General features: G+C 52.6%; 1 protein-coding gene across 1 annotated transcript; it reads right to left on the bottom strand.

Moving 5' to 3' along the window:
• Positions 1 to 94: 94 nt before the first annotated feature.
• On the bottom strand, positions 95 to 23935 carry CCDC69 (coiled-coil domain containing 69). The gene is made up of 9 exons (XM_067567535.1): positions 23846 to 23935; positions 13961 to 14018; positions 11379 to 11548; positions 9421 to 9508; positions 8416 to 8489; positions 6393 to 6494; positions 5725 to 5844; positions 5114 to 5211; positions 95 to 4554 (listed from the first exon to the last, which is right to left on the bottom strand). The coding sequence occupies exons 1-9, from the start codon at positions 23891 to 23893 to the stop codon at positions 4386 to 4388; spliced, it is 927 nt and encodes a 308-aa protein (XP_067423636.1). The 5' UTR covers positions 23894 to 23935; the 3' UTR covers positions 95 to 4385.
• Between the last annotated feature and the right edge of the window lie 2196 nt (positions 23936 to 26131).

Here is a 26131-nt window from a genome sequence, read left to right as displayed (position 1 = left end):
GACACAACCTGTGACACAATCCCATTGCAACCACCCTACAGAGCTTCTGAAGCAACGTGTCAGAGACGCAAAACAAACCCCACGCACACACGGACAACACTGACCTTTCATTTCTTTGGTAACGGTGTCTCACAGGACTGGACTGTTGCAGCCTTTAGCACATGGACCTGTTTTACACACACGGGGTGTGAAACAATCCCGGTGGAAAGCTGCGGGGCAGCCTGTGGCACTTGCTAACCCTCCGCTTGGTCTCTCCTGAAAGCATTCGCCCACCCGTGGAAAGTGCTTGCGGGCGTCCAATTAGTACATGTCAGCTCTCCAGTGGCGCGGCTCTGGGCCGCTGTCTCCGCTCACCCTCATCCCCCGGCCTGCGTGGAGCGCGGTCACTGCTCTGGGCACATTCGGGCTGGGAGGAGGGGGAAAGGAAAGAGGAAAGCAGCCAGCCCCGTGGATGGCTTTACACACACCACCGCAAACACAACGGGGACCTATAAAGAAGTCACACCTAGAGGAGTAACAAATACCACAATATTAGCAACCTCTGTTTTGCTCCTGCACTCGGAGCTGGAGCTGGTATTACTGTGACAGCCGAGCGAGTTGTAGACTGGCGTCAAAACACGGTTCAAGTTCTAATGCACCTGAGGGTGGATTAACTAACTGGGCCCTGTGCAGACTTAGCTAACGGCTGGTTCTTCATCTAAGACAGGCGCTGGGAAAGCCTCAGGGGTCTGAGCCCTGCACAAGGGAAGGGGGAGCACACAACTTAGGAAGCCACGTTGTCGTGATGTCTCCAAGAAGCACGATAGTCGTAGGATGCAAGATTCATAGATTTTTAAGGCCAGAAGGGACTGTTGTGATTATCTAGTCTGAGCTCCTAAACCGGTGCACCTCTACCTGCTGCCGTGCTCCCTTATGCTGGTGTAATAACTCCACTGGCGCTACGGCGTTACTCCTGAGTCACGTCAGGGCAAGCAGAAGGAGAATTGAGCCCACCAGAGCTGCCCGGGCCTGCTGTCATGCACCGTCTCTTTTTGCGCCACCCCATGCTGGTCTCTTGGCTCTATGAGAAATGGGTCTGCAAGGAAAAGGTACAGGCCGTGGGAGCCGGGTTACTGTAATTAATCAGTATTGACTGAACACTGACTTCTTCATTGCTCGCGAGAACCCCGCTAGGTTCCCTTCACTCAGGCCCCTGGCTTGTGCGGGTTCTGCAAAGACCATCAAAGGTCTCAGACAGCTTCAGGGGATCTTGTCTATCCCCCCCTAGACTGAAGTATGCAAAGCAGAACAGACTCATTTCCCCCATTCTGCTTTCTGTGAGGACTGACCCTGGAGTAGTTCGCTTTCTAGTCACAGCTTCCCCCCGCCTCCTTTGCTTTCACAGAAGGGCGAGGAGAACTGCCGGTTTGTTGCGGGGTCGGTGATTTGGAGCATGTTTGTGCAGTGTCTAAAAATCTCTCTTAGGGGCTGAGGGTTAGAAAAGAAAGAGGCACAGAAGAGGAGGAGAAAATGGAAAGATGAGGAGGAAGAGAAGGGGGGAAAAGCAGAGGGAGGGTCTCAATTTTTTTTTCTCCTGTGGAAATGGACTGTTTCCAGCCCGAGAAAACACTCACTTCACCGTGAAAATGGTGGCCCGTCTTTGGGAAAACGGGCAATTTCCACCTGAAGGAAATCTCCAGATTGCCCAGGGGTTGTAGTGGGCTGACTGGAATCGTGTTGTGACTCTACAAGTCCTGCCTGCGAGCCCGGAAGTGACAAGATTTCAACCTGGGCCAAACTCTCACTAAAACAGCCACGCCCAGCTGAATCATGGCCAAGCTGAGAGGGATGGGTCTGCCCAACCCGCTGTCAGCTTGCCTGAGAACCCCAGCTGGGAACAAACGAAGGCATCAACGGCTCATTGGCGGAGAATTTCAAAGCATGGGAAGGAGTTGACAGGATGCCCAGGGCCTGGGCAGGGTTGGATTCTCCCCTGCTTTGTGATATCAGTGACAGCCGTGTGCTAAATCACAACCGCAAACCTTTCTGCCTCCCCGGCTAGTCCTTGACCGCTAGCTTCTGCACATCTCCCACTATGGTGACCTGTTCCACCAGTACGCTGCTCTTCTCCATGACTGATTATGTGTATGTGCTTCAGAGGGCATGCATTGTTTTTCTCCAAAAACAAAATACAAACTAATGGGCCACCCCCGGTGTAAACCAGAAGTGAATCAGACTCTGGAGGTTGACCCAGGACAGGCTCTTTGCTCAAATGACTGACCTCTGGTGGAGAGCTTTGAAGAGCCCTGGGCTTTCCACGTCTCCCCCTCCCGTTCTCCAGGAGGGCCGTCCCCACCAGAGTCGGGTTTTCTGAGTTCACAGCTGCTCCTGCTGCTTGTTCGCAACCCTCGTACCCCTTCCTCAATCTCAGTCATTCCCACAGCCCCCAGGGGGAGGTTAAAGGGTGACGTGGAGAGCAAACAGCAGGAGCAGGTGAGTTTGTAAGGAACAAAGATCCTTTTCCAGGAGGTGACCTTTAGCTATAGGGGAGCGAGGGAGTGAGCCGCACTGACCACAGGAGGTCTAGAGTGCAATGGAGAATGTTTTGCAAATGACTCTGGTAGACGTCAGAGGCTCTTTAAACAGAGTCTTATTTACAAAAAGGTCCTTTTACACCCCACTGGCAGTGGACGGGGTCTTAAAGTGGGAATAAATTACATTTGTACTTTCAGGTCCCTTTACCCTGCCGGAGAGGCATAAAGAAGCCCTTGTGCAAGATGAGATCCGGCCCCGCGATGGGGTATAAACCTCCAGCTAGGCTCCTGCTAACCCCCAGTGAACCAGAGCCCACGGGGTGGCCCCTGGAAGGGTGTTAGACATAAGGGGTGAGCAAACCCAGCAGGGGAGGAGCTGGGCTTCCACAAGGGAAGGAGCACCGCGGAAAGAAAGGCCAGGGAGGAGAGGAGTAGCTCGGACTGCCCTCTCTTGGGCTAAGGGCTGGGAGGAGAGAGCCAGACCTAGAAGGTCCTGGCCCAGGAGGAAGCCTGGGGCAATAGGAATGTTGCCCTGAGTCAGAAGGAAGCAGGAGGCAGCATTTCGACTGATAGTTGGGGGACTGCGACGAGGAGCTGCAGGAAGGGACGGGCACCTGCGGCAGTCCCCAAGGAGGGGAGATTCTTGGCAGGCAGGGCTCTGAAACAAGAGCAAAAGAGAACGTGGCAGGCCTTAGGCTGAGCCCCAGCAAGAAGCTAAGAGGAAGGAGGGCGGGGGAGCCGGAACGGAAGCCCGGGAAGCTCCGGCTGTCAGGGAAGGTCACTAAAGGCAGGGCAAACCCTGGCCCTGGACACTCAAGAGGCGACGGCTACGGGAGATGGTGATTCTCACTGCAGCAGGGCCCAAGGGAGGCTCACCATGGTGCTGGGAGCCAGTCTCACGGTGCTGAGTGAAGTGCTGGGAGCTGAGTGGGACTAGAGGTGCTGGAGGGGAGGTTTCTTTGAGTGGCCAATATTGAAGATCCCGGGTGAGGACCCGTGGGTCTTGCCCACCCCCAGGGAGAAGGGCTGAAGTGGCTGGAATGGTGGGTACAGTTTACTGTGGCCATAGGGCTAGAGTTCCCCGGAAGGGGTGGAAATGAGACGTCAGCTGGCCGGAGGAGGATTCACGAGAGGAGGCAGAGCACAGGTGGCAAGGGGCACCTGAAAGGAAAAGGCCGCTACACCGCACCTGGCCACGAGGGGGCGCGCCTGGGGGGTGAGTCCATCCTTCGAGAGCCCCTAGGAGCGTTAACTTGGCACAGCCCAGAAGGCGGCACCTGCAGTCTGGGCATGTGAAACAAGAGGCCCTGCTCACAGCAGCAAATTTCCCCGTCACCCCCCACAGGCCCACGTCACCTAGTCTGCGGGCCCCAGGAGCTGTAGGCCACTCCCTGTACATGTGCACCCATCTCCGGCCCAGAGGTGCTCCGGGCCCAGACGATCCATCCACAGGCAGGTCTGGGATGGGTGAGATGGGGCATGTTTGCCCCAGTGCAGCGGTGCATCCTCTCCTCTGCTATTCCCATCTCCGGCTGCAGGCACTCACTGGTCCGTCTCGGCTGTCTGCTGCCATGTCTGGGTTGTGGGAGGTCTCATAAGCTCCCCCCGTGTTGGGCATCAGACGGGAACGCACAAGAGGGATCAAAGCACAATGAAAAGGTCCCGTGAAATACGGCACTGTCACTTCAGAGGGAGGACGTCGCACGGCCTTGGCAGCGCTCACGAGCTGCCCTTCTCCCGGACAGCGTCCCCAGGGCAGCAGCTCTGGCCCCGTGCAATAAAGGAAGGGCTAAAAACGAGAGCTGGAATAGTCGCCGGTGCCCCTCGTTTGCTTCCTCATCCCAGCAGCCTCCGTCGCCGCGTCCCAAAGCGCTACCTGGCGATGAGCGGCACCTCGCCGTGGGGGATGGGGAAGGTGGGGCAGGAGTCACCGTTCAGGACCCTGTAGAGCAGCTCTTCCTTTTCCCGGCGCGCCTGTTCCCGCAGCTGGGACTCCTTGTCCAGGGCTTCCCGCACCACCAGGAGCTCGTCGGACAGTTGCCTGCAAAGACACAGCATGTGACGAAGCCGAGCTGGTAAAAGAGCGACGGAGCGAGATGGAGACAGGGATCCGGGCCCTGCCAGCCGTTCCTATCACTGCCACAGGTGGGCCAGTGCAGTGGGGGCATAGGATGGTCTTGAAAAGGGGTGGGGTGGATTATATGCACTCCCAGAGTCAGCTAGGGGCTGGTCACGGCCACGTACACACACTGACCTGAGCCAGACGGGTGCAAATCGATGCACGCACACGCACACCCGCCTGACACAGACAAGTTCTGTGCCAGGTGTCACACCCATGGGGAGCCCGGCTCGTGCATCTCAGCCCTATACTGCAGCACCCCTGCTGACATGGCCCTGCTCCCATCTCCCCCCTGCCCTGCAGCTTCCATGCTAGGAGCTTGGAGGCCCTCCCACGGGCTGCGTATTCGGTCACAGCGTCCAGTTATCCAGCCTACAGTTCAGAATAAAGCCGCTCCTGCCGTGCTCGTCCTCCCCATCGCCCAGAGCTCTGCCCGTGAGCGCCGACGCCAGCAGCAGGTAGGAGGTACTGCCGACGTTACCTTGACATCGTCAAGTGGTTCTGGGTCCGAGCGTGCAGATCCTCGTTCTCCTGCTCAAGGGTTTTCACTTTCTCCTCCAGCAGCAGGTTCCTCTCCATCTGTGACATCCCAGAAGGGTTTGGGAAGGGAGGATTCAAAGGAGAGGATTCAAGGGTCAGAAGGGACATGGAGCTGGCAGTAGAAGATCCCCTATGCTGGTTAATGAGCTCCTGTCTAAGCGCCAGCTTACAAACGTTGATGGTTACTGAACCAACGTTGCCTCTCTGCGAGGTTAGTAATACACAGCAGCCAGTGGCTGGGTATGCCGGCAGGTGCCCAGCACTGCAGCAGCCTTGGCCAATTAGTGTAGTCCTCCATCGGCTGGTTGCGCTCACTGTGTCTGCATCCTACCCGCTAGCTCAGCTGAGGGGCCAGCCAGGAGACTGGCTGCCCACAGAGAGCAGGTGAGCCAGAGGGGAGTGCTTCTGGAGGACGCGGTTTGCCTTTAGGTAGGTGGAGAGCTCTCCCGCTCGCTCTGCTTTTCCATCTCTGCTATTGCTGCCCCTGGAAAGGAGTCCGTGGACTTTTTGGAAGAGGATACGGAGGGGAAGAAATAAACCCATCAAACCCACCACTGTTTCCAAGTTCAGCAGCTTCTTGTCCAGGACATGGATGCGTTCATTCTTCATCTCTATGACAAAATGCAGACTCTCCAATTCTTGCTCCCAGAACTGGCTGGGGCTCCCATAATCCTGGCAGGGGAGAAAGAAAACGCATTAAGTCCACTTGAGGGAGAGTGTGGAGGGGCTAACGCATGGCTCTGGTTTGCTCCTTTATTCCTGAATGAAGGTGAGCCAAAGGTGACAACAGCTAATAGGCATATTGTCCAGTGTTCTCAGTCCTGGACTGATAGGATTTTGGCACCAAAAAATGCACTTACTGGTAGTCATTCACCTCCTACATGCATGTCTTTACAGTGTTTGCGTTAGCCACCTAAGTGCAAGGAACTTGAACTACCTGCATAACGCACACAGCATGTGCCCCTCATTTTCTATGGTCTACTTCCTATCCCTTTGCTTACTGCAAACATACTACAGGTTTACCAGCCACGAAGAACCCCGGTTTGGCTTTTGTTTTGGCGACAAAGCGTTTATAGCATGCAAATACTTCTAGGACTCCGCAAGTTGGAGCACTTCATTGCCGGTACTGTGAATCCAACAGGCTTGCTCAGAGACACTAGCAAATCATGGGACAAAGAAATACCCTTCCCAGAGGCCACAGTTGGCTTGTTTTCCTGCACCTGAATATGTTTCTTATAGTCTCTGTTCAGGATCGATTTCTCCACCCGTTTCATTTTCTCCTGGAAGGATTTCAGCTGGGAATCCAATCTGTCTATCGTCTCCTAGGGCAGAAGAGAAAGGAAGAGGGATGTGATTGAGTCCTGTTTTATGGCCTCCCTGCCAGTAGGGGTGCCGTTCAGATAAGGGAAGACAATAACCTACTGCATTGTATGGAGATGTCTTGCAATTTGATTCATGCTATTTCAAAACGAACATTGAGCCCCATGCAGTAATTCCCTAATGCAGGATTTAACGGCAGTGGGGAGCAGTTCCCACTGTAATGCCTTCTGCCACCATGGCTTCCTTGGTGACAACGGGTCAGTCGGTAACCACAGGAGAGATCTCTTTATAACCAGCACTTCCTGGGGGCCTTCTATAAGAACCGACTCCCTGACTTTGCCAATTCTGCTATTAGCCACAGGACAGCAGCTCGTTAGCTCCTTAGCACCAGCCTTTCCCTTTGGGAGTGTTCAGGTTACTGACGTGGCTGCCAATGGAAATGTGCCCCAGCCAAAACCTGAGCTTTGAGCACCATGAAGGCTATGGAGATATTCAGAACTCAACCCCTCTTCTGGAGCCAACATTCACATCTGTCCCCTGTGTCACCAGTGGGCTGACCCAAACCACCAGGTCCAAATCCCTTGGCACGTTGCAAGGGTCGAAATCCCTTTGCCAACCCCACCCTGCAGATCAGACCCATCTACGGTCACAAATCCAAGGAGGTGCGGTCAGGGACCCCAGTGCTTGGTGCTGTACAGTAATTTGTGCAGGCACAACTGTCAGCCTCTGTGGCAAATCCTGAGCGCTGAGTCCCTGCAACTTCCACCGACTTTGCTGGAGACTGGAAGTGCTCGGCAAACTCTCAGGACTCAGAATTGCAGGAGGAGCTGTGGGATTCTTCGGCAGAGCTGCTGGGAAGCCTACCGCTAAAAGAGCAGGAGTTATTGCAGGCGAGCACGGAAGGGCGTCAGCGGAGCGATATGGATGGGGGAAGCCTGCATGAAGCCTAGCTCTGGCTAGTGAGATCACACCCGGGTCTTTTCCATAAACACTAGCATTCACCCACAAATTAACCAGGAGTAAATAACCCTGGTAGTCCCTGTGATGGAGTGTAGCAGGCGTTTGATGTCCCCTGGTGCAAGCCTAGAGTGACCAGATAGCAAGTGTGAAAAATCGGGACAGGGGGTGGGGGATAATAGGCACCTATATGAGAAAAAGCCCTAAATATCGGGACTGTCCCTATAAAATTGGGACATCTAGTCACCCTATGCCAGCCCCACCGCCTTGGCACACTCTGCCCCAAGAAGGTGTCCTCTGCAGGGAAAACAGTGAGTTCAGACCTCCAAGATCTGCCTAGAGAAGACACCAAGGATCAGCTGCTGGCAGAACCAATGAGGTCTAATCCTCCAGCAGCTAGAAGGGCTGGGAGCAGGCAGAAGCCAATCAGGGCTCAGCAGACGAGATAAAAAGGGCGGGCTCTGGCTGCGTCTTCTAGGGGAAGAAGGATCTCCGCTGCCTTAACCCAAGTCACACTGGGCTGGGGCTGGGGCTGAACGCTGACTGTGCTTTTTTGATTGAGCCAGTGAAGGACTGTTTTGTGTGTTGGAATTTAACGCCCAGGTGGCCATCTTGATTAAACACCTCTTTGACTGCTGCAAAATTAAGGCAAGCTCACTTTGTGAGCCAGCCCGCCGGGCTCAGGCGAGCCAGTCATTCCCCCAAACAGCCGGCCTGGGTTACCCCACGGTTGGTGGATTCGGGGCAGCTCAAAGAGGATTCAGCACAAGGGCTACCTAGAAAACCTTGGCTTTCTCACTTTGGTTCTTGTGAAAGCGAGGGGCAGACAGGGCTGTCTTGCCCCAGGCGTAGTTCAGCCAGGTCCCTTGCAAGCTTCCCCCAGAGCCCTCAGGCCTTTGTACTTCGTTTAGTGCGCTTTAGCCCAGGGGGAATTTCTCAGCCAGCTAAAGACAAGGAGGGCAGCACCTGTAAGGATGACTGGGACCTTTCACAGGCTTCCCTCAAGAGCAGCTTCTCCTGGTCGTGGGCCCTCTGGAGTTCTGCAGGGGAAACACAAAACCAAGGTCAGATGCGGGAGACAGGGAAGCAAGCCTGGCCCAGCCCCCTTACCTGTGTAGAACGGCCCAAGTGGCAGCAGAGGACATTGCCACAAGGGGGACCAGCATCACTCCAGGCTAAGACTCAGCTGGGATTGGGGCTTGGGACGGTAAGCAGGGGAAATGCAGTTTCTTGGAGCAGCCTTGGAGTTGGGAGATCCCTGGAAGCCTCCCTCAGCTAGAGTGGCTGGGCTACTAGCCGAGTGATTGCTATGCTGTGGAGAGAGACAAGATGCTGCCCAGAGGGAATGACCCCAGCACCATTCGCAGCCTGAGAGCTGAGACTGGGTGACCTGCTCACGCACGGTTGGCTGTGGTGCAAACATGACCAGCCCAGACGTTCCCTGGAAAGCTTCCAGCTCAGATGGAAGGAGTCTCCTTTTTGAAGGCTTTTAGGTTTATTTCAGAGACATTGGCAGGGCAGATGTAACATCCCTGTCATGGGGTTGATTTTCCAAGCATTGGGTTGGGTTGTCTGCAAACACTCCATGCTAGGTCATGAAATGCAGGGTAATATCTTCTTCCAGCATCTCTCTATGCCCTTCCCAGAGTACCCCCGTCCCCGTGGCACAAAGAGGTGCAGACGACAGGACAGTAAGCGAGCGCCATCGTGACAGGTGACCATGGGAAATCCAGAGGGCATGGCAGATGATAGCCAGCTGGACCCGTCAAAGAGAGAGTGGGCAGACCTCTTGGACATGGAGCTTCCAATGACAATACTGAATATTCATCACAGGAGCAACTGGCTGCTGCTCAAGAGAGCCAAGGGGTTGGAGAGGAGAAGAGAGGCAAGAAAAGCCCAGGGAGACATTTAAACCATAGCGCTGGTGTAGAAGGAAGCCACCGCCCAGCGAAGGAGAGACTCTGGCCTTACCTCGGAGGTTCTCCTCATGCTCTCTCTGCAGTGTGCTGAACTGCTCGGAGAGCTGCTTTTTAAGCTCTAAATCTCTCTCCTTTTCCACCTAGAAACAAAGGGAACAAGAAGCCCTAAGGATCCAGGGATTTAAGAGACACTGAAGTGCACCTCTCAGTAGAGTCTCTGAGTCATCTCCTGCGTGGCGGATCCAGGAATTTAACGTGGCTGCTTATGAGCGCGAGGGGTTAATACCACTGGCAACAATATACATAGATTGGGGAGGGTGGGGGGCAAGCGTCTCACACAGTTCTGCTAGGACAGCCGCCCTGCAGCACCCTGGACTTTTCCAGTATTTCCTGGACCATTGCCCCTTTTGCTGAATTCTGTGATCTCAGTCAAAGGGGGACAAAGAGGTGAACCACGGAGGTCAGCTTCGCTCACAGCTAAGGCTCTGATTTTGGCAAGGACATTTCACAACAGAGGTGCAGGGAAAAAAACCCCCAATAAGTCAGGGAAGGTGGGGGAGGCCAGAGAGCGAGCTCACCCTGCAGCAGCAGCTCGTCTCGTGGGGGGAGGCGCAGCTTCCTGCTCCAGGTGAATGGGTCACAGCACTTCTCAGGTTTGGTCTGTCCGCCCCTCCGTAGATAGAGCCGGAGAGGCCAAACCTGAGCAGCGCCGAGACCCCCCCATGCACCAGGCCACGATGCCACGGATCAAGCGTTTTTTAATCAGCCATTTCTGAGATTTCACAGACTTTATTCAAATTCACGATTTCCGTGACCCCTCCCAATGACAAAACTGTAGCCTCACTCCTGGCCTTAGGTGTCTAGAGGTGAAAACTGAGGACACTAACCTACCAAACCCCTGCCCACCTGCCTCGCCTTAAACACACGAGAGACCTGACATGGTTCAGGGAAGTTACAGAGATGCGTCAGGCACCACAGGCTGATCCTGACCCTTCCTGGCATTGTCTCAATGATGTGGTAAACTGCCCAGCGACTTTGCAGGTCAAGAAAACTAAACAAGACAAACAGAGCGTGTTTACTAGGTTCCATCATAACTGGCATATTCTGTCCCATAATGGCTGGTTGGAAAGTTTCTACAGGACAAATTACTCATTGCCTGGATCAGAGCAAGTCTGAATTGTGACCAGGTCCAAGAAATCTTTATGAAGAACCCTGCCCAGAACTCATGGATTTCAACAGTCTGTCCCGAGAGCCCCATTTCTATGTTGCTGCCTGGTCCTTTGTTATCAACAGCAACAAGGATTCTGAAATCAGAACCCAGCTGGGAATGGAGCTGGCAGTGGCTCTCTGGCAGCTACGCTAGATTTCCAGTGGGAGAGTCAGGAGATCATCCCTTGGTCCGTATTTCAAGTAGAAGACACAAAGGGAACAAGTGAGAGCGTGTCATTAGCTAGGGGCAGATGAATTGGTTTGGACGATAGCGGACTTGACCTGGTCTTCTGCTCCCAACCCAAACTAAATCCCAACCAACCGGTTTTTCTGACGTTTCTCTCTTTTCCTTCCCTCTGTTGATGGGCAAGATCAGAAGCAAATGGGCTGAAATCAACAAAAGAGGCTGCTGTTCCCCTTAGTATCCCTGATCCCACTGGAACCAGGCAGTATCAGAAATCTCATGAATGCAGCCACCGAAAACTCCTGATGTGTCAGCCCATCATGGGAAAGGCAGACAGGTGTTTATAACTGGGGGAGCAGGTCAGTTGGCTTTGAAGTGTGAGATCAGGGCCAGAAAAGGAAGTTCAAAGCCTGTTAGCTGACCACACAAAAGGTTCTCATGATGTCTGGTGTCTGTGGAGACTATCAGGTAATCAAGGTCCTGCTGTATCTGCTCCACAGTTCTGAACCTGTAATAGTGGCTGTCAGGAAGCAGAAACATGAATGCCAAGGACTGGGGTGATTGTGCTGGAGCACTAGACAGAAGCTCTTGGGGTGGGGAAGCTACTTTGATCCAACCTGGATTTTGATGTCTTGGGTCAGTGTCGTGGTCTCTGCCTGGTGGGCCTCCTTCATCCTCTCTTTTTCCTCCTGCTGTCCTTGTAGGAGCCTCTCAAGCTCACTCCTCGGCTCCTCCAGCAGCACCGCCTTCTTCCTCTCCGCTTCCTCGTGCAAGGGGGCTGCGACGGCTGCCAATGAAACAGAAATGGCGAGATTGGCTGGCTGGTTTTGCTGACAGGATTCTGGGGCTGTTCTCCCCTAGGTCGCCAGTTTGAATCCTGGCCTGGTCAAGTCATTATCACTTGGTGGCCCACATAAAATACGATCTCAGTCTCGTTCCTATTGGACAGCTACCCAAACTACGGCTGGTACTAATTAGCAACAATAGGCATTGTGTCGGCAGTCTCATTTGATTTCCCCTCAGTCGTGCCCAGTTTCTGTGAATGCATTCGTTACTCAGCGAATAGTTTGAGCGAATCATTTCCAGACCTGGGGTGGAGACTTGCAAACAGTCGGCCCCAGCTGACTGCCAGTCACAGTTTGGTATAGCATCCCCTTCCTGACCGGGTGCCTAAAGCTATTTAAACAGGACTTTAATGAATGCCGAACACAGCCTGCTGAATAACTTGGTGGGCAGAGAGAGCGGTTCTCTCAGAGCTAGTCGGTCGTTCTTTCTGCGTCAGCTGTCCACCTAAGAGCTAGCATGTGTCAACTCTGATCAGGGCAACACCACACATCCCACTGTTGTACAGACACCATCCTCTCCAGCTAGAACGCAATATCCTCCCCACTGTTGCACCTACCACTTCCTTAGGGGCGGGATTGGTTTGGGGGGGTGTTTTGGCCAGCTAGTCGAGTTTCTGAGCTGGCCATTTGTGATGTGCGCCCGGTCCTACATATGACTCGACTTCAGTAATGGATCTCTCTGTCCATGAGTAAACATTAAAACAGCTGCCCAGAGTTCTGCTTAGTCACTTCCCCCTTTAGCAAGCCGTTGGGTCTTTTTTACTCACTTCCCTTAGGAATTCATGACATTTTCTGAATTTTGCTCAGATTTTCAGGAGCCCGGGTGCCCCCTGCTCAGGCATTGGAGAGTAACTGGTAGGGCAGCATGCTCCGTTTGTTGTTCATCCCGGCAACGGTTTGCGAAGCTCATTATGGGGCAGCGCGGGGAGGGCTCGACCTGGTGCCGCGGCCAACACGGCGCCTGCCTCATCAGCCTGAGATCCACCGCTGGTGTAAATCAGCATCGCTCGGTTGACTCAATGGCTGGTTTATGCCAGACGAGGATACAGATCTGTATGTTTAACCTGGTTCTGGATGGTTCAGTTTGTCTCCTACAAATTTGCAGTATTTCTACTTGAACAAGGCTGCGTTTCCAGGAACGCATCCCACATAATCTGTCGCTTTCTAAGGAACCACCTGTGACGAAGAGGGAATCTCCTGTAATATATTTTTATGGGGCCGATGTGTGCCTCAGTTTCCCTATGTACTTTGCACTGCTCCCCAGCAGGTGCAAAAGGGCTAGATCTGTTCGTGGGGCACAGAAAGAGACGTGAGGTGTTGTGTCATGTACCCATCTGAGGGGAAATGAACGGCTCATTCAAGTACTGGCTGAAACTGACCCATGTCAATGGAGGGTCTGCAAAGACCATGGAAGCCCCCCCCCCAGGACTGAGCCCCTGACACTTATCCATGGGACTCTCCAGCAGGCGGAGCTTGTGAACTCAGCATGGGTCTGCAGGAGGTGGAGAATGGACCCAAAGGTTTCAGGCGGTGGGGAGAAGAGTTGGCTTTGGGAGGGTCTCAGCAGCTCCCCCCTGGGACTGACAGAGGGACACGGAAAGCCAGAGCCAGAAAGGGATTCCTTGGCTGGGTGGAACGCTGCCCTCGCCAGAACAGAGGTGTTTTAACCTTTATTCCTCTGTGCTAACCTAAGGCCTTTCCAGGGGCGTGTTCCAGCTGACTCTGTTCTGAAAAGGCTGCCTGGTGTCGCTGCCAGGACGTGTCCGCATCTCTGACCAGGAGTTTCATCTCAGCTGGACTCGCTGGGCAGAGCTCACGATGTGGAGCGGGGCTGCTGGAGCCTGGAAGCTCAGTCTTGGAGGCATTCAGGCTGCGTGGCCAACCTTAAGGAAGAGTGGGGCCCTTCCCGGGTCTGCCACACAGAAGGGGGTCCTGAGAGGGGCTGTTTAAAAGCTGGGGTGTAGCATCAATCCTGTGGCTCTGTGACACCACCTCAAGTGGGACTAAAGCCGAGATCCCTCCCGGGAAACTGGAGTGAGAGAATCCACTCTGATTTAACTCAAGTCAGTGAAGACCTTTTACCCAGCGTTCCCCAGACCCATCACCTCCCCGTCCCTAGGAGCCTCAGACACATACGAGATGGCCTTAGTACGGACCAGAATGCGACAGCCACGAGACACAAGGCCACTTTGGCAGCACCCATGCTCACAACGCTGCCTGTCTGAGCAGGTCCAGGGTCCATCTGTGCCCAGAACACACTGGCCCATCTGTTGGGCCCCAATCTTAGCTTCATGCTTTTTAAGGTGCAGCTGCATTGAAAACCACTGTGGGGGGGAAAAAGATTTGCATCTCACCATTCTCTCTCTTCAAGGCCGCCCGTTCCTGAGAAACCTGGTGAGTTCTTAGTCGTTTCTGCAGGGAAGATCAGAAAACTGGAGTCATGAAATGCAGGGAGGAAAATGTAAAACCATGCTAGGTGGTGGCAGGCTGACTTTCGGCAGAGCGGAGACTCGAAGGGAATCATGTCATGGATGAAAGACCGTGAAATTAGTCCCCTTAACAAAAAGACATTTTTAAATAGGTCCCCGTGAGGCTGAGTTGTTTAGCAGTCCCTCTCCATGAAAGAGCTGCTGCAACGTTAAGATCCCAGCAGCTCAGCTACGTCCCATCCAACCCAGAGTGCTGCTCCCAAGAGCCAGATGGACCCAGCACCTTGTCTTTGTCCCTGGGCAGCTCAACCTGCAGCCCCAGCCAACAACCCAAGCCTCTGTCACTTTCCGTCCTCTTTAGCCTGCTCTGAATCTCTGCCAATTCTCCTTCTAGGGAGCTCAGTATCTTGGCAAACTCCACCTTTGACCTCCCATTTTAGGCTGCTACACCTCCTCCACGGAGCCCACCCTGGCCGTCTGCCACCTCTCTCCTTTGGGTCTGATGGCAAGTGACGCGTCACTGGCTGGCCTTACGGCTAACATGGTCCAGCGCACGCGGGGGAACGTGTAACCTGTGAGCCCGCACGCAGAGGGACCCCACGCACATTCCAGGGCAGAGAGAGATCCTGTGGCATATCTGGGGAGAAATGCCAGCAGAGGGGCGTGAGGCTGGATCACACGTGCCTGCTTGTTTTCTCTCCCTCCTCCCTGCTGGTTACTCACAGTGCTCTGTGGAGATGGCGTGTACCAGTAAAGGGAGGAGACACCCACACCCCACTCAACACTCCCTGCCGCGCACACATGTACACACCCACACGCTCATCCCATGCACCCGCCCGCCACACAGACAGGCTAGAAGATTTATTGCCCTTCCACCTTTTGGGGAGTGGAGGGGGCTTGCCCACGGGGACCCTCCCAGCTGGAGGTACAAATCTGCCCCTTGCCTTACTATCATTCTCAGTCCCAAACTCCCTCGAAGGGCTGCTGGGAGGGGGAGACTGGAAAACGGGAAGGACACGTACGAATCTGTCCAACAAGCAGTCGGTGTGAGATAGGGGTTAGCGCCAAAGCTTTGGGAGCCAGTGGGCTGGAAACATTTTCCAGTGCTCTTTGCTGGGCCCTCCCTTAACTCCCTCTGCACGCCACATACGCCCCTGATACCGGACAGCTCGCTAGCCAGTCAGAACCCAGGATCCGATAGGGAGTGCGGGTCTGCTAGCGACGCCCACGAACTTGTAGCGCAGTTGATGCTTTTTATAGCCAGGCTCTGAGCCTAGAAATAGCTTGCACTAGAGCCGGGGCAGGAATGAGAAATGAAAAACAACGATAAATCACACGCCATTACAGGGATAAAGCCCAGTCCTAACAATGCCTCTGCATATCTGGCACCAGCAAAGCTCTCACTCTCCTGCTCTCAAACAATATCAAACAATGACATCATCATCATCACCAGAGGAATGCTTTGTTATAGCACCAATTCGTGCTACCGGCCCCAGGAGTGAGTGCTAAGGTCGGGTCACAGTTTCCAACCCAGCCTCCTTGTTTAAGGGAGTTCGTATAACTCAGATTTAGGAGCCTGCTGAGGGGACGCAGACTTAGCAGGTCACGTTCCAGGCCCAGAGCAGTTGAGTTTAGTTGCATTAACAACACTGGAAGGGAAAAAAAAAAATTATTTTTAGCTACTGTTCAACTGCCGAAGAGCAATACTACTCTCTCCCCAACTCCCCTGCCTCAAAACCCTTCAGACAAGGTGGATCAAGCTGACTGGTGTAGATCAGGAACAGATCCACTCACACCAGTAGAGTCAGCCCCGTGTGGAATAGCAAGAAGAGAACTAAGCTCTGTGGCTGTGTCTTCACTAGAAACACCGCAGTGACACAGCTGGAGTGCTTCAGTGTAGACAAACCCTGAAGTGAGAGAAGGGGTTCTTCCACCGTGGTAGTTAATCCCCCTCCTCGAGAGGCAGTAGCTTGGTCAACAGAAGAATTCTTCCGTTGACCTAGCACCGTCTACACCAGGGGTTAGGTCGGCTTAACCGTGTCGCTCAGGGGCATGGATTTTTCACGCCCCGGAGTGACGTAGTGGGATCAGCCTAACTTTGTAGTGTAGACCTGGCGTGAAGGAATCCAACAGGTGTCACTCCCGCTTTCTTCCAGCCCGCTCAGCATGCAATGACCCCAGCTCCGCCTCCCTCCTCCTGAGTCAGACTCCTGAAAATTCACACCCGCTGCCCAATGTGTGACTCACACCCTGCGCCTACCACCTCTGAACTGGGCCCCCGGAGCCTGGACAGGGCGGTGTACCTCGCTATACATACAGAAGAGGATTGAAGGAGGCGCGAGTCACACCAGGTGAGGCCTTGTCTATATTCAGGAAATCCTACCAGTGTAACCATACTGATGGAGTTACGCCAGTGTGCATTTCCTTATCATAGACAAGTCTTAGACTTGCTCGTACCGCTTTACTGCAGTGAGCTCTAAATTTGGCCCAGTCTCTAACAGAGCAGAGGACTGTGAGTTTGGCCATCTGGGTTCCGCTCCTGACGGACACCAATTTGCTGTGTGAGCGAAACAAAGCCCTGGTTCAATGTCTCTGCCTCACCTTTCCTCTCTGAAAACTGGAGGTGGGGATATTAGGAACGGAGGGTGTCCTTATAAAGTGCTTGAGAGTCCTAATATTACTTGTAGTGAGGCTGTAGACCAATTGTAGACCAGGACCCCACTGTGCAAGGAGCTGTACATACACAGAACAGAAAGATAGTCAGTCCCTGCCCCAGCTGAAAGGTGATATATACGTGCCTTGCATTTAAGCAATTTTTTCATGTCCCTGTAGCTTCAAACTAACTCCATTATAGCAAAAGAAAAAACAATTTAAATCAGAAAAGCTATAAGCAAGTAATCCACTGTAACAGTATGTAAGTCAGCTAGAATTGTTTTTAAAGCTGTGAATAAACCTCAGTTATCTGAACCTCACATATAACCAACCACAACCATCAACCCCCCTCTTATTTAAAGTGAGGGCAGATCATCCTCCGTGGCTTATCTACACTTCTTGCATGGTGGCGATGCACCTCTGGGAAAGAAAGATTCCCAGGCAAGTAGTATGTGCAAAACAAGGAATGAGGTATTTCCGACCGGGGGCAAGCGCTGCTCTGGGCAGGGAACAGTTCCCAGAACAGGGCAGGTGTAGACCCAGGAATGCATGCAGATGTAGATCCAGGAACTGAATGTTCTGTTGTGGTGGGAGGGGAAGTCTGAAGAGGGTTTCTATTATAGATGTCAAGGCCAGAGGGACCTTGATGATTATCTACTCTGACTTCGTAACACAGGCCAGAGAATTTCACCCACTGATCCCTGCACTGTAAGCTGCCTTCTGTCATAAACTCGGATGGATGACAGCGACTGGACAAGGAGTCCCATTCATCCCGTCCTGCACCGCTTGATGTGCTCACAGAAGGTCCTGGGTAAGAGTGGCAGAGCTTCTAAGAGAACAGTGACAGCCGAGATTGGTCTGTAGTGAGCTGCAGATCTGCAGCAGAGGACCTGTGCTGCTGTCTGTTTCCTGCAACAGAGGCAGGGAGGGAGGGGGCCACCTTAGGTTTTTCACAGATACGGAGACAAACCCTGAAAGCAAGAGACCAGAGGACAGGAAATTGCATCTCAGGAAGGTATATCCTATGTGACCTTGCTCACATCATTTACACACTCTGACTCAGCTGCCCATCTTTACAGGGGAGAGAATACTTCTTTGGGCCCAGAGACAGTTCCTCTGGGAGGCATTCACTGACTCCTGGGACTCCTACTCAGAGCGGACAGAGGGGGGATTTTCTGTTCCGGGTCCCTCTCTGCATCCCTTGTAACCTGCACCCCATCCCTGTTTTTTCATTCTTGGTTCCAGGGAATTAGTTGATTTTCTGGGATCTGTGCCCTCCACTCATTACCGCAGGGTGCCTTTCACTGTCTAATGGGGTCTGCCTTGGAAATGAAACGGAGGTGAACTGAACACCGACTGGCTTTCCCTGCAGACAGGAGCATCCCTACAGGGTGAAAGGCGTAGGACCCAGAAAACCAAGGGAAAATAGTCACATAGGTAAAGACACTTCCAGGGCGATGTGTGCCCAGCTCCTCCCATGCAGACACAGGCATGCACACATGCAGACACCACTTACTGAATGGAAACTGATAGCCCACTCAGGATCCAAACCTGGGCAAAACAGGGTCCTTTAAGTGACAGAGAACTCCCACACTCGGCACCAGGAACCTGAGAGTCAGGAAAACAAAGCCCTGAAAATAATCTGAATCTTACTGACAGCGACTCTGTTGCAGAATGGGAGGGAAGAGAGAAGACTATGGCCATCTGGAGAAGGGTCAGGAGTGGTCACAGCGCCCTACGCTACAAGAGATTCCTCCTGCTCTGGCTAGCTTTACGAGGAGGATTTGAGCTCCAGGCGCTCCGTGTTTATGCACTGAAAGCACATGGCTCATTCGCTCGGGCCAGCAGGCTCCAGGTCACCAAAACACACAGAATGCAAGAGAGAGCCAAGTTTCAGCTGAAGCAGCAGCACAAAACAAATCAAGCCTGTCCAGAGCCCAGGCTGGTGCCTGAATCCTCCCCAGAACATCCCTAGAAGGACTTTGCAACGAGCACTTTTATCTCACAGCAACAGCCAGGGAAAGAGCGAGGAGGCAAAGAGAGCCGTTTGCTGCCCGCTGCCATGCCCCTCTTGGAGTGATGCTGGTAGGGGATGGATTTGGGAAGATGCAGGCTGGAAAGAAACGGAAAATTTAATTTGGGGGTAGGGGGGAAATGCCCAGCGCTGCAAAACAGATTTGGGCGGTGCCACTTTTCCTGAACACTGCAGGAACTCCCTGAATTCTGAACACGGGGCTCGAATCCTCTCAACTTCCAAGCCATGGTGTGTGCGAGAGAGAGATTGAGAGGGGTCCAGAAACTTAGACCAACTTACGGGGGGGCTGCTACTTTACAACCTGTGATGTGTGACGGCCACATTTAGAGAAAAGGACAGTGGGGTTTTGAGCACCATTTCCCAGGACAGGAAAAGATCAAAGAGGTTGCTCTCCGTGCATCCCAGAGTCCCTGGGGGTGGGGAGAGAGTGACAGACAAGGAGACAGCGGGGGGCCTGAAAACCCTGAAATACACTGTGGGGTCCACCTCTTCCCCAAGCATTAAGTTACCCAGAAAGGAGTGCCCTTCTTACGCACAGAGACTGCTTTTTACAGCAGGATCATGTGCTCCTACCAGTTGCAAGAAGACTCTTGCAGGGGGTGCACAGACAAGGAAGGATCTGATCAGATCCCTCTTCTCTACCTAGCCCTGGAACCAGCTGGGAGCCCATCAGGCCTAATGTACCAGCCCCCAGGGGAAAGGAAGCATGTGTGTACCGGGGAGGGGGGCAGCTCAGCTCCCAGGACTACCCCGCTCTCCACAAAGGCATCTGCTCTGGATGGGTTTGCACCCAGCTCCCCGCAATCCCAGCAAACCTAACTCTGAGGCTGAGATGCCCTATTGCCATTTGGCAAGCACATCTTGGATTCCCTTCCTTGGCGAAAGAAAATGGGAATCTGGGAAATGAAAGAAATGCAGAAAGAGATGAAAAGAAGAATAAATCAAATCAGCATCTAGTGCATTGTGTGTCCATCACATCTAGATCTGCTCTCTCTCTGCAATGATGCTGTACACAAGCCATAGTGGGCGATTCTCGCCAGTCCACACAGGAGAGGAGAAACTTCCATGGAATTCAATGGATGTTGTTTGAAGTGGACTGTGCCTTTGACAGTCCCAGTTGCAGCACACCCCAGGAGGTGCAAGTGGCTGGATCTCTGCAGCCCAATCTCTGAGCAAGCTGCAGTACAGGGCAGCTCCTGCTGGAAGCTCCTGGATTGTGTCTCTGGGTTAGCTGTCCCTGTGTCCAATACCAAACCAGGGACGTTACACTACTCATGCTGCAAGGGGAGAATAGGGACTAAGGGATCTAACTGGAAGAGAAGTCTGAGTATTCCACATGTGCTAATGATCTCTCTCTCTGTTTCCGTGAGAGTCTCTCTAGGAGTATCCCAGGGAGCCCATTAACTGCTCACAGGTGCCAGAATGAGCAAATGTCCTTGGCTGCAGTTTCTGGTGGAAAGCCCGTCCAAATGAATAGAACAGCAGGATGTCCAGGAAAGCTGTGTTTCAAGAGCCCACTGCGCTGGCAGTGTCAAGGGGCCTTAAAGTGGGTGTCTGTCCTGGGGTGAATTATTTTGCAGAGCTGGGTCCAAATCCCTTCCGCTGTTTTTGAAGGGCGAGTGTGGGCAGAAGAAAATCAAGCCACTTTTCCCGATGTCAAAAACGATTGCCATGTTCCCCACCCCCTCGAGGGAATTCCAAAACACCTGAAGCTTGGCCACTTGATTCTTAGGTGTCAGCTCACCCTGAAAGTTCAGAACCAAGTATTTTAAAAAAAAAACAACCCCAAAAACCTGGCTGAAAACGACGACCGTTTGGAATGTGCCTAGAAAGCACTGGCACTTTTGCAGAGAGACACCCGGAAGAGTGCACATGCCCTAAGGTATGTGCTGCGTCCCTTTGTTACTCTGTCCTACTCCCAAGGAACTGAGGCGGCACCCATCAGCCTTGGACTCAATACTGCTTGCAATCCTGCAATGCCTATGTGTATGTGCTCCCCTGTGGAGTCAATGCAGCTGGGTGGGGGTAGAGAGCTGCACCCCGAGCAGTGAATTATGCAGGATTTGTGCCTGAGGTTTTAGTGCGAGATTCTTTTCTAAAATTGCCTTTTTAATGCAGAAGGCAATATTAATGCTGCAGAATGAAGTCACCAAAAACCAAGGAATGTGCGTTTAAATCCTGCTGCTGCTCCCCCTAAAGGCACCAGGAACTTTACTTTGTGATTGCTATTGACTTCCGTGGGAGCAGAGTTAGGTCAACAACTTCAATGGCAGCTGGTGCTCAATGCGTCAAGAGCAATGTTGGCAGAGGCCTGGTGCACTTATAAACCATTGTCTATTCTTCCATGGCTTTTACCCTATTACCATTTGTGCCATTCAATCTGCATCATAACCATACAGACTGAGCTTTGGGGCTGAGTTAACCCTCTTGTTAGCATCTTAATTTCTGATTGTAAGTAAATATGGGGGAAGGAGGTGTTAGTGTAGATGTAGCATTTAATTGTAATATATATAACCCACTGTTGAACTGATGCCACGCCAGAGCCCTGATCTTTCAAGAAGGCACCTTAGTACCTCTCATGGCTGGATGTCCGATGAAATGCAGGTTGCGTCCTGCTACTTCAGGCAGCTGAATTACACAGCTGATTCAAATTAATAGCACAGAGGCGAACCATTTGAATCGTGCTCCAGTGGTCTTATGGCTACAAGATCCCTGCTGGGTTCTTGCAGGCGGCACCTGCACAATCACTTTCTTATCTTTTTGCTCTGCTAAGAGACAAAAATAGAGGACACAAAGGACTGAGGCCTGCCAATTCCCTTCCCCCTGCCCTCGGAAGATATGATACGCCCACTGGGTCTGAACAGATGATCCCTGGTTAATACCCTATAGCAAGGTGACGACTCCACAAGGTCATTTCCATATGGGTCCTGGGAGAAAATTGCATCCCATCCCCAATTCCGGCAATCAGGTTTAACTCTGTGCAATGCTGAAAGAATCAGAGCACTTCAAGATCCGTCCCCATTTAAAACAGAAGAACCACTAGCGTCCAAGAGACTTTTCCCAGCCTGAGAAGTCACTAAACATGAATGGAATCAGGTCCCTAGCGTCTGACTGTTTGTTTTTCTCAAATCCTAGCATGAAGGAGTCATCTTCTACTTCCTTTTGACTCTCTGAATCCCTCCCGTGCCCCTCCCCCCACCTTCAATCCCTTTTACACTCCCCTTTCAGGCTTTCTGATATCTCCTTGTGAGTCACAGATTTTTAAACCAGAAGGGACCACTGTGATCATCCAGTCTGACATCCTGTGTAACACAAGCCATCACATTTCACTCAGTGGTTTCTGCATCAAGCCCATACATTCTGGCTGAGCTAGGACATACCCTTTAGAAAGGCATCCAATCTTGATTTAAAGATGTGGCCAGCACGGGCCGTATCCCCTTCCTTGCCCCAGCTAAGTTTGTGGTATTTACTGGACATATCAGAATCAAGGGAGGTGTTTCTTGTCTCATGCCAGCGCATGCCTTAATCTCAATTCCTGGGGCTTCTGTGCTGCATTTCTCACCCAATGTCTCTTTTGCACAGGGAGTCCTCAGAGTTATGGACTGGCCTAGAAATGTTTGAGCTTGTGTGTAAGAGATTAGTACATTTCTTTACTACACAGCTAAGCATGTGCATTGGGCTGATAAAAAGTATTCACAGACATTCGTTTGCAACTCCCCTGTGAATTCCCTTGGGCAGCACGTGTGTCCCTTTGTATCCGTTTTCCCTGAGTATTTATACAAGTGTTTTTCTTTCTCAGTGTTCCTGGAAGTCTCAGACCCACCTCCTCGTACAAATGCTAATATGCAAAAAGCTTTGTACAGCCATCTTGCAATCTCTTTGATTTCCCTTCTCCTTTCAAAATCATTCATGTAGGGTGCACTGCATGGCTCAGATGACCAATCACAAGCTCTGAATAATAAATAGCAAATAACTTTAGCACAATGGAAACCAACAGTTCAAGAACAACTCAGAAACTGACACTGGACACAGGACCTTTCAATCAAATAATGAACACGCTTGTAAAGATCAGTTTGTTGGCAGATAATTCCAGAACTGGAAAAAGGCTAAATCCATTCACTGGGAGCACTTTGCTCACATGCAGTTTGCACCCTGAGGATATCGCTGCTGCACTTCCTGCTTAGGGGCACAAGTAGCAAAGAAAGGAAAAGCAGCATCTAACCGTCAGATGCTAGAAGTTGAGGTTTGCAGACATCTAAACTGCTCTGGTGCTGCTTCAACCTGCTCGGCCCCCGTTATGATCTCAGATTCCTTCTCTCCTGCTGCCACCCTCCCCTTATAGAGCAGTTAGCTTCCTCAGCCAAAACCTTAAAAGCATCTTTCTCGCTCCGCAGGAGCCAGTGATGGGCTGGAGGCAGATGGAGGGAACCCGCTTGTTTGAACTGAAGAGAGGATGGGCCTGACTTTCCTTGCTCTGGTGAATTCACCCCTTCTCTGGGCGCTGCTAATCCTGTCCTGCTGTGGGGAAGGTTTTGCTCTCTGAGGCTAAGGGAGACAACTTCTGAAGGGCACTGTCGTGTTTTGCCTTTGGAATTCACCAGTCTACCAATGTTATGAATAAATAGATACACACTTTACTGTGGGAGGAACCCCTAGATCCTCTCCATTACTTACACACACACACACACACCCCTAGCACCCCTCCAAGACACACACACACACACCGCTACCATCAACACACTGGCTGCCGTGTTCAGGCAGGATGCCTCACCCCTTCCAGCCAATTCCTGTGCCCAGACGCCGGCCAGCCCCTCTCCTGCTCATGGCTTTGGGGAAGGGTCTCTGGGTCTTTGTCTAAAGCGGGGAAGAACAGGCACCCCCCACACAAGTCTCTAGCTGGTGTGGAGCCGCGCACTCCCGGGGGGTTGGGGAGGGCGATGCTGGAGGCAGGCAGTCCGGCAGGCAGCTGCCCTCGCTGGCCGTGGGCAGAGCCCCGGGGCTCGATCTAAGCTCGCTGGCAGGCTCCGGGGGCTGCCTCCCTTCCTCGGCCGCCGGAATCGCCGTCAAAAGCAGAACCCACCAAAACCAAACCCCAGCGCGGGGGGTCGGTCGCTCGCCGTTACCTGGCTCCTGGCTTGGCAGCGGCCCGTCGTGCTGCAGGTGCAGCCCATGGCCGGGCGGGTGCGGCTGGCGGCGGGGCGCTCGGTGCCCGGCGCTGCAGCTGGGCGCCCTACAGCAAGCCGCCCGCTTGAACTTCTGCTGGGACCGCCGCGCGCCGTAAATACCCGAGGAGCGGCCCCCCTCCAAAAAACCCGCACCCACCCAGCCCCGGCGGGCCGGACGCGGCCGAGCAGAGCATGCCGGGCGCCTCGCGGCTCGCCAGCCTGGGCCTGGCCCGGGGAGGTTGCCCGGAGCCCAGCGCTGCAGGGACCCCGCCCGCTGCACGGAAAGAGCCGCTTGCAAGCTGGGGAAACAGCCCCGCGTCCCACTCGGGCCCCTGGGGGCTCGGACTTCCTTTGATCCCTTTATGGACTCCAGTCTGCCCTCCTCCTCCTCCTCCTCCAGGCCGGAGGGCATCCTCCCGGTGTCCCCCCGCATCCAGCCCATCACTGCCGGGCAGCTTCGAGGGAGAGTCCAATGGGAGTCACAAAGCAAAATGCTTGCATGTCGCCCTGCACATGTTGCTCTCCTCCTCCCCAGGAGTTCCCGGCTCCACGTGTTAAGGAACAAATGGGGAAAGAGTCAGTGACTTGTATCCCCCCCTCCCCGGGCAGAGGGCAGCCCCCGCTTGTCTCTTAAGTCAGGGCTAGGCCAGAAACTTCTGTCAATCTTTGTAATGATGATTTTACATCATTTTTATACCAGCAAAAGCCCTAGCGAAGAGGCAGTTACGCTGGCATAAAAGTGCGCTGGGATAGTGTATTTCAGGCAGGAACCAGGATAAACTACACTGGCAAACATTTTAAGCTGTGTCTCCGGCTGCGCGGGAACTGGAATTTCCATTTTGCAGGAAATTCCATGGGGGTTTGTTTGTTTGTTTGTTTGTTTGTTTCCTTCCGAAACAGACTGGAAAGAAAAAAATTCCCCCAACATGACATTTTCAGGGGGGGGGGGACCTAGTTCAGGTCAATTGAAACATTTCGTTTTGATTTCAACATTTAAAAATTTTTAAATATAAAAAGGAATTTGTAAACAAAAAATGTGTTGTGATAAGAAAAATCGAAATGTTCTATCCTGAAAATGTTGAAACAGAATGTTTCAATCTTATGGAAATGCTTCCCCCCCCCGCCCCCCCTCCCGCCAGTGCAAAATTTCATCAAAATCAACATGTTCCCATGGCAAATTTCCATATAGATGAAACAGCATTTTCTAATGGAAAACCATTCCATAGGAATATATTGACCAGCTCTATGTCCATAACACTACAAAGGTTTACTGGTATGGAGAGCTATCCTGGCAATCCTTTTCTAGTGTAGACAAGGCCAGACTCATTTTTTCCTGGTCCAGGTGTTAATGGAGAGAGCCAAGAAGATGTGCCCCTAGTAAGAATGGTGGGTGGTTTTTTTTGGCTGACGCATGCTACAGCTTGCTTTGTCACAACCACAGGGTGAAAAAGCCCAGAGAATTGTGACATGTTGGTTTGATAACAGCGTGGGGACGGACACACTGCACCAAGCAGGCCAATCTGCAGCTCTGTAAATCCAAGAGTCTTCTCGCAACTGGTAGGGCCAGATTTGTCTATTCTCTTTTGGGTCAGATGCTGCATAACCATAGAATCATAGAAGATGAGGGTTGGCAGGGACCTCAGGAGGTCATCTAGTCTGACCCCCTGCTCAAAGCAGGACCAACCCAACTAAAGCATCCCAGCCAAGGCTTTGTCTAGCCAGGCCTTAAAAACCTCTAAGGATGGAGATTCCACCACCTCCCTAGGTAACCCATTTCAGTGCTTCACCACCCTCCCAGTGAAAAAACTTTTCCTAATATCCAAGCTAGACCTCCCCCACCGCAACTTGAGACCATTGTTCCTTGTTCTGTCATCTGCTACCACTGAGAACACCCTAGCTCCATTCTCCCTGGAACCCCCCTTCAGGTAGTTAAAGGCTGCTATCAAATCCCCCCATACTCTTCTCTTCTGCAGACTAAATAAGCCCAGTTCCCTCAGCCTCTCCTCATAAGTCTTGTGCTCCAGCCCCCTAATCATTTTTGTTGCCCTCCCCTGGACTCTCTCCAGTTTATCTACATCCTTCCTGTAGTGGGGGGCCCAAAACTGGACACAATACTCCAAATGTGGCCTCACCAGTGTGGAATAGAGGGGAATAATCACTTCCCTCAATCTGCGGGCAATGCTCCTATTAATGCAGCCCAATATGCCATTAGCCTTCTTGGGAACAAGGGCACACTGCTGGCTC

The sequence above is a fragment of the Emydura macquarii genome, unplaced genomic scaffold, assembly GCF_026122565.2.
Source record: "Emydura macquarii macquarii isolate MOO-44397 ecotype Brisbane River unplaced genomic scaffold, CSIRO-AGI_Emac_v2 contig_2768, whole genome shotgun sequence".
NCBI classification, from domain to species: Eukaryota; Metazoa; Chordata; order Testudines; family Chelidae; genus Emydura; species Emydura macquarii.
The sequence above is the reverse complement of the archived record's forward strand: the minus strand, read 5'-3'. Positions and strand labels throughout refer to the sequence as shown.